The 11430-nt window shown below is 35.2% G+C and overlaps 1 protein-coding gene across 1 annotated transcript; it reads right to left on the bottom strand.

Annotated features, from left to right (window-relative positions):
- Positions 1–3457: 3457 nt before the first annotated feature.
- On the bottom strand, positions 3458–5856 carry LOC106468160 (low density lipoprotein receptor adapter protein 1-like). The gene has a single exon (XM_022396465.1). The coding sequence runs from the start codon at positions 5722–5724 to the stop codon at positions 4972–4974; it is 753 nt and encodes a 250-aa protein (XP_022252173.1). The 5' UTR covers positions 5725–5856; the 3' UTR covers positions 3458–4971.
- Positions 5857–11430: the final 5574 nt, after the last annotated feature.

Raw genomic sequence — 11430 nt, 5'->3', positions numbered from 1 at the left:
TTCGAACCCGCGACCCTCTGATTGCGAGTCGAGTGCCTTAACCACCTGGCCATGCCGGGCCTGAGGCAAAGAAGAAGCCGAAAATGAAATATGTTGAGGATTTTTATTATTTCGATTGGCAGACAAAATCTTTCACATTTTCTTTCAAACATTTCTCAGTTTATCTTACTGACTGCTAATAAACTTTATTTCATCAATAAAAATAATCATCAGATATAAACAAACCGTCAAATCAATATATCCTTTTTATCGCTAAATAAGGCTATAGAATCGTACTGTTTTATCACCAAATTTTGATGAAAATAACGAGAATTTCAATTATTTTAAGTAAAGCACCGTTTCCCTGTTAAAACTTGTACAAAGACAAAGAAAGAGAAATCAGGATACACCACTTGAGGTAGTTATAAAATCTACGTTGCAACATGTTATTTTTTAAACTTTATAATTGGCATTTCTTCGAAGAGATGTACAGTATTGGAAACGGAAAAAGAAAATGGTATAAAAGGCAAATACTTCGGGAATATTACCCCCTTTATCTTGCGAAAATAAATTGCACCAGAGTACAGTCGCATGTGATTTGTTTTCATACAACCAATCAGAAAGTGCTACAGCAGTATAAAGCATATAAACATTCAAACAAACATATTATGCATAGTAGCGGTAGTTTGTTCTAGTCCTGGCTCCCATATGACTGAAATAACGCACGACAAACATGAATAAATCAAAGTTTTAACTCGTCACAAAAACACCGTATAAAAACTTTCAACGACATTCTATGTTTCAGTAGGAGTCGTTTGAAAGACTCTGAAGAGAATACAAAAAAAAAAACTGGCATTGTACATAATACAAATGGTGAAGGGAGAAACTCCAAACTCTCCAGAGTGATGTTGAGGATTTCAGGACATGTTTCTTATGAGAAAATGACGGTCAACATATCAATTTACCTACTTTATGAGTCTTAAAAATCTGTTTTGGTAACATGTTAAGCTTGGTATGTTAATAACAAGAGTTTCCAATAGACGTGTAACTGCTAGAAAGCCGCTCCCTAGAAGAGGTAACGAGATCAAACGATTGGAATGGGGAAAGCTGGAAACGTGTTCCCTTTACAGATGAAATCAACTTCGAATTATTCGGCATCAACGATAGTTTGATCAACAGCAGAGATGAGACCATAGTCAATGACACTCAAAGTCTACAATGAAGCGTGGTGGGAGCTCAGTACAAGTTTGGTGCTGCGTCTCAGATAAAAGTATCAATGATCTATATACAAAATTTATAGCACCATGACTACTGCCAAGTACAGACAAATCCATACCATTCCCTCAAAAATACGACTCATTGAGCGGGAATTTATCTTTCAGTAAACCAGTAATCCCAAGCAAACAGAAGTGTAGTAAAACAATATCTTGGCGGTAAAATAGACCGAAAGAACACTTATAATCATGACTTGAATGCACAAAGACACGATACAAGTATTCTTGGGGATATATGGGTTTATGTAAAAACTTAAAAAGATTGGTTTGGTTTGGTTCGAACTTCGCTCAAAGCTACACGAGGGCTATCTGCGTTAGCCGTCCTTAATTTAGCAGTGAAAGACTAGAGGTAAGGTAGCTAATCATCACCACCCACCGCCAACTCTTGGGCTACTCTTTTACCAACGAATAGTGGAAATGACCGTCACATTATAACGCCCCCACTACTGAAAGAGCGAGCATGTTTGGTGTGACGGGGATTCGAACCCGCGAATCGAACTTGCGAGTCCAGCGTTTTATCCACCTGCTCAGCCGGTTTGATGAGTACTGATATTGGGCAAAAGTACTGGTCGACATTGAACATGACAGATGTGGTGTGGTTGAACATGTTATAAATATTCTCCTTTGCTTTCATTCGTGGGTTCTTAGACTTACAATAGTAGTTTTCTGCTGTTGACGCTGTGGTTGTTTGACCTGTTTCAAGAGCAAAAAAACTAGGTTGGTGGTTCGCAGGTTCACGTGAATCATAGTAAAGTCAACTCAAAGATTAATAAAATGAATAAATAAAACTAACTAAATAATCAGTCTTAGAAGTTAAAAATGGGTTAAGTTATATTGCATTATTAATTCTACATTAAAATTCTAATTCGTCAACGAAAATCCTCATCGGCATTGGATTTAACAAACGTGGCGTGGTTAACATGTTATAATATATTCTCTTTTGTTTTCACGCAAGAGTTTTTAGAACTGCATAATATTTACAAATAAAGAATAATAACACACCATCCTGAGGTTTAAATACATTTAATTATGTTGTCTGATCTGTCTTATTTACATATAGTAACTTGAAATTGGTCTATACAATAAAAAAAAATATAAAAAAACGGAAATTATAATCATTAACTACTTGAAAAGTTTTTGCTGACTCTCTGAGGGCCCTTTCTTTTGAGAGGGCTCCAAGCTGTTGTAGGACATAACCTACACTGTAACACTTTCTTTTTATCATTTCTAAGCTACGAAATATTTCGAAATTTTCTTACTAGATGGGGTCACGTTACCTCGTTATCTGGTAAAACAGCAATAACATAAAACAAAACACCGTTAAATGTTACTCTAACTGTTTGGTTTTGTACAATATGAAAAAAAATGAAAGGTAATATACTACCATGTGGAGAAATTTTACTTCAGTAAAATTTTAAAGGCCTCATAAATGCTAAAGTTTGGTCATTATAAAAAAAAATTGATTGCGAAGTTACTTATAAAATTATATAGGAATGCTACTTCAAGATGCTGAAACCATAAAAAAATCGCCCCCCCCCCCAACATTATAATCCGAGTTTCGATACCCGATGTGGGCAAAGCACAGATAGCCCATTGTGTAGCTTTGTGCTTAGTTACAAACAAACAATAAAAAAAGATCGATTTTTTACGTACATCAATTGTGAGTTGTATAACTGTTGCAGTTTGTATCAAAATACCCTCTCTGTAGATTCTCATAAATACAAGAAATCTTCCTAGCTTAACATTACAGTTTCTAATGTTTTAACCTGAAAAACGGAAATGAACTTCTTCTCTGGGATAATTTTTGTTTATTTTCATGAAAATTTTCAAGACACTTCACAGTCCTTAGGGCCTGGCATGGCCAGGTGGTTAGGGCGTTCGACTCGCAGTCTGCGGGTCGAGGGTTCGAATCCCCGTCACACCAAACATGCTCGCCCTTTCAGCTGTTGGGGCGTTATAATGTGACGGTCAATCCCACTATTCGTTAGTAAAAGACTAGCTCAAGAGTTGGCGGTGGGTGGTGATGATTAGCTGCCTTCCCTCTAGTCTTACACTGCTAAATTAGGGACGGCTAGCGCAGATAGCCCTTATGTAGCTTTGCGCGAAATTCAAAAACAAACAAACATAGTCCTTAGATTCAATTCGGCATTTTATAAGGATGGAAATCGAAATGAAAAATCTGCTAGTGTGAACTATGTTCATACAAGTGAATGCACGTTTAGTGCTCTGCAGTAAAACTAAATAAAACATCTGCTAATATGAACTATGTTCATACAAGTGAATGCAAGTTTAGTGCTCTGCAGTAAAACTGAATAAAACATCTGCTAATATGAACTATGTTCATACAAGTGGATGCACGTTTAGTGCTCTGCAGTAAAACTGAATAAAACATCTGCTAATATGAACTATGTTCATACACGTTTAGTGCTCTGCAGTAAAACTGAACAAAAAATATGCTAGTATGAACTATGTTCATACAAGTGAATGCACGTTAATGCTATGAAGTAAAACCGAACAAAACATCTACTAGTATGAACTATGTTCATACAGGTTTAGTGCTCTTCAGTAAAACTGAAAAATACATCGGAAAAATGAAATATACCAACTTTCAACTGTTCCGGGTGTTCCTTACCACGTACTTTCAAAATTCTTGGCAGCGTTCTAATGACAGACTTGCATCAAAGAAGGGATGATTAGTGAGTTGAGAAGAAAACACTCCTATTTGTTCAGAAAAAATAAGAAAATCCTCCAATAATACCGAATGAGTCAAAGTTGTGATTTTTTAAGTGTTAAATGGTTTTTAATGTCGTGCATTTCTTAGGAAATCTGTTTTTCGTTTTTTAAGCAAACAAAATAAATCCTATAAGAAAGTTAACATCAATAAGTACGATCTGAACGTAGATAGAGCCAAACTATGGCTCTTAAACCACATTCTTTCATGAAAAAAGGGCAGATTTGAAAGGACATTTTGAAATTGTATAGTACTTCACACATTTATTGTAAACGGGCTTAATAATAATCAGTCTTTTTACTTTCCATGGTTAAGCATTCTTTATTATATTTTCGATAATGACGTAAAATCCAAAGGTCACGACATTAAACAACACGTTCCATTTTAAGACGACTGAAAGAAAATACCTACTAATGTATTTTTATTAATAAAATTACCTGATGTTATGAGAACATTTCCAGTTTGTGTACCATTTGAAAATTACAAAAGTTTAACCTCAAATAACCAAACTTAAAATTATATATTTTTGGAAACATAAAGTGGCTGATAAGTTAAGAAACTTACATTAAACACACAAAAAAAATCTTACGTATTTATTGGTATATCCAAAGTAATTTAAAACCAATCAGTACTCTTCTTTTTCTTTCATTTATTAATGTTCCCCAATGGAACAGCAGTACGTCTACGGACTTACACTTCCAGAATGCGGGATTCAATTCCCCGCAGTGGACACAGCAGATAGCCCAATGTGACTTCCAGTGCACCAACATATAAATCAGATAGAAGTGTAGAGTTACAATGAAGACAAAATTACACAACTAATCAAACTACTACATTCAATTTATACGAAAATTATTTTTTATCAATAACACTCGTGCACATAAATCTATGGTAAAGTTATACAGATACAATTCACTCTCTGAACAAACAATACATTGACACATAATTTTTCTAAGGTTTAAACGTAACTACAAAATTAATCACGTGTTACACCTCCGAGTCGTCATCCTTTGCCTCGTCAATTTCAGCTTGTAATTCTTCAGACTTTCTTAGATCAATTGCAAATTTCTTGGGATTCTTTTTAAAACCCTTCTTCTTGGCTGTCTCGCTGAAAGCTCGAAAAGCTGCAGCCAAGGCCATTGTGAGTTCTCGAGCACTTCGGTGCTTGTCACACACATAAGCATGACATTCAAAGGGGTGATTTCGGAAAACATCTTTGGTATCATGAACAACTATCATGGCAAAAATTCGGGTATACACCAAATCTTGGACACCATATGATATCGAATCAATCGGGTAAGTCCCTTTATCAAAATTAGGATTTTTGTTTTGGGGCATTGCGCTAATTGTCACACCATCTAAAGACACCTCAAGTTGAATGAAAGGCAGAGGTGTTTCGGACTGATTTGCACGTGAAGCTGCAACCATATCATCCACTGGTTTTCGAGTATTCTTGATTCCCCAGAGACCACGGGCATCACGCTTTCCTAAGTACTTGACAACGAAAGTACGAGGAAGTTTTACGCCTTGTTCGTCGATGTTTTTGCTATTGGTAGTTGGCAACTTTGATTTCACTGAGCTGTTATCCGCAGCAGTCTTGGAGCTGGTGGGAGTTTTGTTAGGCTTCTGGCCGTCAGGAAGTTTATCTGTTGAAATTTTGGCTGCACTATCTTTCGAATTATTGACCAAGCCAAAATCATCGTGTGAATCTTCACAGTGACTGTGTTCATTAGAGTCCATCTTTAGGAATAACAAGTTAAAAGTTTCTACAGTTTAACAGTCCAATTTTAGTTTCATAAGCAGATGGTCCTAGACTTCCCTAACCTGAACTACTTCAAAATGGCGTTTACATGTTGTTGAAACGTCGAGTATTAGCTAATAAAATTGTAGATAACGTGTTATCACGAAAGAATGCTTGTTTATGAACCTTAACCCTCCAGCCTCAGTGCCACTAGTAATTGTGATATCGGTGTGCGAAAGTTGCTCTGCTCTCACGTGGATATTTTTTTCTCAATCACTATTTACCCCTACCCCCGAATAGATAGCTCTTGGTATTTAAATTATTTTCCTAATTTAATTGCTAAAAAGTGCTTACGATTGTTTTAATGAAATAGTGAACACGTATTCGTATTCTATCTGTTACTTCTAGATACTGCATTTTGCATAATATCGAACTTTAAACTTGTTCTTATGAGTTTTTTTTACAATTCTCCATTATCTGTCCTAATTACACCCCTGGAAGTTACCGAATTTTTTACATCTGGACAAAACAAAGAAATTTGTCTGGTTTTAATATAATGACCATTTTGAAGCATAATACCTTCACGCTCAGCTAATTTTTTTTGGTTGGGGGGGGGGGGCACAGTCTGAAAATAAAGTATTTTGTTATCAGCTTTGGGTTAATAATAATAATCATTCAAATAATATTAAATAGGATGCATTTTACTTTAATATTAACAAATTTTAGCTGTTACTTTTATTAACTTATTGGTTTCCAATACAGACAAATATTTTGAAAATAACTAATCAAAGGTTTATACATGGGTTTGATATTATTAAAACGGTGTATGGAAAGCATATGAGGGGCCTATACCCGTCCTTGGCCTATGGGCACGATGACCATGCTCACTCTTCAATCTTGGGAATTCAGGGATGAAGAAAGGAGGGGGCAGCTGCCCCGGGGCCCGGCAATAAGATATTTCAAAGCTCACTAGAAATGCATACTACTTAACTGAGCTAAAATGGCTACTGCTTTTTCATGAATTCATGAAGAACTTTGCCACCTAAATTTCGTTCATGAAAAATCAGCAAAGTTAATAAATAAAATTAAAGAGGGTACCCTTCCACAACAAAATTATTTAGGCGTGGGGTTAAAGTTCACTCGAGTACTTTATAATGCTACAGTGACGACCAATAGCGTTTGAATAAAACGAAACACTTTTACTCAGTAGTAAACTTTAAAGATAAATGATGAAGGTTATCAAAGTCACATATAATCATTAAACGTAAGAAAAGTACTGAGTGGCCCTTTGTTTAGTGTTGTAAGCTGAGGCTCAAGAAATGATGGCTTTAAAATGTTCCGCACTTTTAGTTATTGGAGTGTTATAAATGTGACAATCCATCCATTATTCGGTCCGTTGAGCTGAACAAAGCCTTGTAGCGGTGGGTACTACTGACTGGCTTCCCTCCTTCTGATCAATAGTTTAAATATACTTCGCCCTTATGAAGCCAAGGTTGAAAATTCTAATTTCATTTCCAAAGCCTAAGAAATATCAATCAAAAGAACCACAACAGTTAATATAAAAGCCTTACACACACACACATTTTAGGCACAGAAAGAATAGGTAGGAATATATCATACAAGTGTAGATAAAGTAAACACAAACACATATCATAAATAGTGTGTATATAAGCGCAACGGTGTGTCCCCAAGTTTTTTTCTGTTTTAGGATATCAGAGAAGGCCTAACTCGTTTGGTTCCCTCCGGTGACTCAGCGGTAAATCTGCAGGCTTACGATGCTAAAAATCGGGTTTCGATACCCGTGGTTAGTACAGCACAGATAGCCATTGTGTAGCTTTGTGTTTAACAACAAACAAATCCAACTCATTTGGTTTGATTCTGAAAGGACACAATAAGTCACAGTTTCTCCACTTTTCTCTAAAAAATATCTAATAATAGACATTTTAAAGTGAAATAAAAACTCTTGAACTCGAAAGTACTAGTTAACAAAGCCATTGTTCTAACCATTGAGTTAACTAGGAGTACAAACAATAAATCAGCGCATCTTCACATTTTTCGAAAAAACAAACAAACAAAAATTTATATGGATATTTTAAGATAAAAAAAAAGACTCCGGGACTGAGTCTTGGACTTGAGACCACTGGCTAACAAGATCAATGCTCTAACCATTAAGTTATCAAAGCGTATAAACAATAGATCACTTTTCTCTAAAAACAATTGATATTTATTATTATTTTTTTAAAGTGAAAAAAACTATGGGACCGAGACTTCTCGGGACCTCCCACTATCCAATTTAAATTGCAATGTTAAAAGTGTAGCTTATAACCGTTACACTCACTATAAAGCCTGTAGATTCATTGAACAGAGACGAAATATGCAGAATTAGGAAGTGTAGAACAAAAAAAAAATGAAAGAATTATTGTATAGATTGTTAAAGTAAATATTATCGTATGTTCATAAAGTAATAATGTTAGGCTATTGTCAGCATAATTGTCAATCTAATCGGTAAATACTGGTTTAGCTCATAGTTCTTTAATTGTTTTAAGAATGAATTCAATAAGGAAACTGAAAACCATATTCAGTGTGAGCCTTTAGTCAATAGTATGACGCTTCTATTGATGATTCAGAATACTATTTGTATATCTATAATTCTGTAATACATATGTATCTCTTTATATATAGATGCCCGTGCTCTATCTTATCTTAGAACCTCCCACTCTCTCTCTCCCGAGAGCTTAATCCGCCCTGTGGATAAAAAACCTAATGACGTAAGCTGCCGAGTCTTTTATTGGTTTCTTTTTGATATTTGCACAAAGCTACACACAGGTTGTCTGTGTTAACAATTCCTAGTTTTGAGCTGATAGAAAATAGTGAAAAAACAGCTAGTCAACAGCACCCACCACCAACTCTTGTGTTATTCTAACTGAACAGAGAGATTTGAGCGTCACTTTTATAACGAACCCACAGCCTCAAAGTACGGAGCTTATTTTTAGGTCAACCAGGCACAAGCCGTAAACACAATCCGGCATGCTAACTACTGGGCCACGCCCAGTGCTCAGCTGAGTCCTGTAATTCATTTGGATAACATTCTCTATAATTGATATATATCTCGAAACTACATATCTCAGATAATTGTGGCAGGATACCTATTATCCAACATGAATAAATAAGTTACATATTTTAAGCGATACCATGAAAAAGGTGTACAAAATCTGAAGGCTAAATCGTTCGATTAAGTCATTATAATTTATTCATGCAAAATGGTCAATTTTAATTGATTTTGTTTGTTTTGGTGTTGAGGTATCTAGCAAAATAAACTAGGTGTTTCTTTGGTGACGCTAATCCACGAGTTTCGCTTGCAAACTAAGCATAATTGGCTTTGAAATGTTTGGCTGTTATCCAAAATAAATATTAACTTAGTTTTGGTATATGTTCGTGAGTAAACTAAGATAACTATAAGAGCCCTCTACGAAAAGGACCAAAATAATTTCTAATGGACTTCTGCTGATCTAGCGTTATTGTTTAAGGTTTCTTATTAAGTACAATGATGTACAGTGGGCTAACTTCTCTCAGCTCACTGCAGGAACCAACCCAAAATTTCAGCATTATAAGTCCTTGCCGCTGAGCTACCAGAGGAGCTCTATCATTATGAGTAACGTGCTTTGTTTCAGATGTTCCCAATAATAAATTCAACAGAACGTTGTGACTCCGTAATTCTGCCTTCTCGAGTTGTCGAACAGTCAAAGTAAAACAGAGAGAGTGCAGGTGTAAATTTAATAATAAACAGTCAATTCATTAATTACATTACACAAAGTTTGTTTGTTTGTAATTAAACACAAAGCTACACAATGGGCTATCTGTGCTCTGTCCACCACCGATATCGAAACCCGGATTCTAGCGTTGTAAATCAGCAGACATACCACTGTGCCTCTAGGGGGCATTACACGAAAGAAACTATCCACTTAAACTAACATCTCATTGTCAAGAGAAAGTGAATTATCTTCTCAATGAGCAACGTTTTTTTTTTTGAAACTATCGTTTGTTTTACAGCACAAAGCTGCACAATGGGCTATCTAAGAGTTTTGTTCAGAATAGTTTTAATATTCACGTTGTTTTGAATCCGTTTTACTTCATCATATAGTAATCTATATTAATTTAGGATTGCGAATAATGTTATGATATTTAGTCAGAAAGAAAAGAGAAATCTTAAACATATACGTAGCTTTAATATTCGTTGTGCACTGTCAACAAAAATGATGTGTTTAGCAACAAAACTTGGAAACTCGTGAGTGATTAGAACATATACTTTCAATCTAGTCTGTAGTCTTTCGCTCATGATAGTTTTTTTTTATTCATCCTCGAGTATCGAACAATGACACGTGCTCAAATTAATACAGTGTACTTTTTTTATGGTTAAAGGTCCAGGATAAGGAAATTGTTTTACATTTCTTTTTTTATTCTTAAAACGTATGATACAATCAGGATTAAGTATTAAATTTAGTGGAATAACCTAGTGTCAAAACGTAAAATTAAAAAAAGTATATTTCAACAAATGAATTTAAAAAAAGAAACTGAAGTAATTAATTAGAACCTTAAAATTTCACCATGGAAACTGATTTTATTTTTGGAGAAATGCATCTCTAAACCAATGTCCAGGAATTCTTGTGTTGTTACAAGAATATTATTCAAACAAACGAGAACTGTTGTTTGTTCTGGAAATTCGTGAAAAGCTACACTAGGGCTGTTTACACTAGTCATCCTTTCGCGCCAAAAATTGTTAGATTTATAGGTCTTCTACAGAAGGTTGAGTACGTTATATTAAAATTATTTTGAACACGCAAATGAGCAAATCAGGCCCGATGTAAAGTTGCAATGTAACGTCACGTGTCATGACTGTATTTTGACATTGTTTGGTGTTTCGTAGGTAGCGTGGTGCTACCGATAGTTGATCGCTTTTGGATTATTAAGTGTTCTATCAATTTATTACTCTTATTGGTGTTTCCTATTTAAGTGCTCAGCATGTAGCAAAGATTAACGATTTATCTAGGAGTTAGTTTCCACGACGGCTTCTTCGTTATCAGAGAACCTTCTTCCAAATTCTTAACTGAGATAGTATAAATTTTCAGCTTATGCGCATGACCAAATGTTTGGTTTCCATAATGGCTTCTTCGTCATCAGAGAATTTTCTTCCAAATTCTTAGTTGAGATAGAATACATTTTAAGCTTCTGCACATGACAAGGAGTTGTTGGGGAATTACAGGATAAGACTGACAGCTGGAATATTGTTAGCCTGTTACAGTAGAAGCGAAAATGACCTTGAATGAGAGGACCTCTAGCGGTTTGTACAGGTACACATACGTGGAACACCTGGTTGTGGTGAAACAGGCAATGAAAACTATATTTTATTGTAGATAAATTAAAATGTGGACATTACAGTCCTTGAAACGTACTAAGTGGATGTTATTAATTAATCATTTTGAAGTAACTTGCACGTACTCCATAGAATACATTTTTTACAAACCTGAAAATTTGTTATTAAGTTAGTAGCCGTGAGATTGATCCTTACGAATAAAACTGGAAGAAGGAGCTCCAAGCAGAAGAACAGCGCCATCTGATAGCCAAATAGCCCCTTAAGTAGCTGTGCGCTTAACAACAAACAAAACTCTATGATGCTGAGATGTGAAACACGTAGGTATGTAAATATC

Source organism: Limulus polyphemus, unplaced genomic scaffold (genome assembly GCF_000517525.1).
Source record: "Limulus polyphemus unplaced genomic scaffold, Limulus_polyphemus-2.1.2 Scaffold2895, whole genome shotgun sequence".
NCBI classification, from domain to species: domain Eukaryota; kingdom Metazoa; phylum Arthropoda; class Merostomata; order Xiphosura; family Limulidae; genus Limulus; species Limulus polyphemus.
Note: the sequence above shows the minus strand (reverse complement) of the source record. Positions and strands in the feature narration are given on the sequence as shown.

Excerpts from the sequence above, each read along its gene's own strand:
- LOC106468160 (XM_022396465.1), bottom strand. The coding sequence starts at position 5,724 with ATGGACTCTAATGAACACAGTCACTGTGAAGATTCACACGATGATTTT.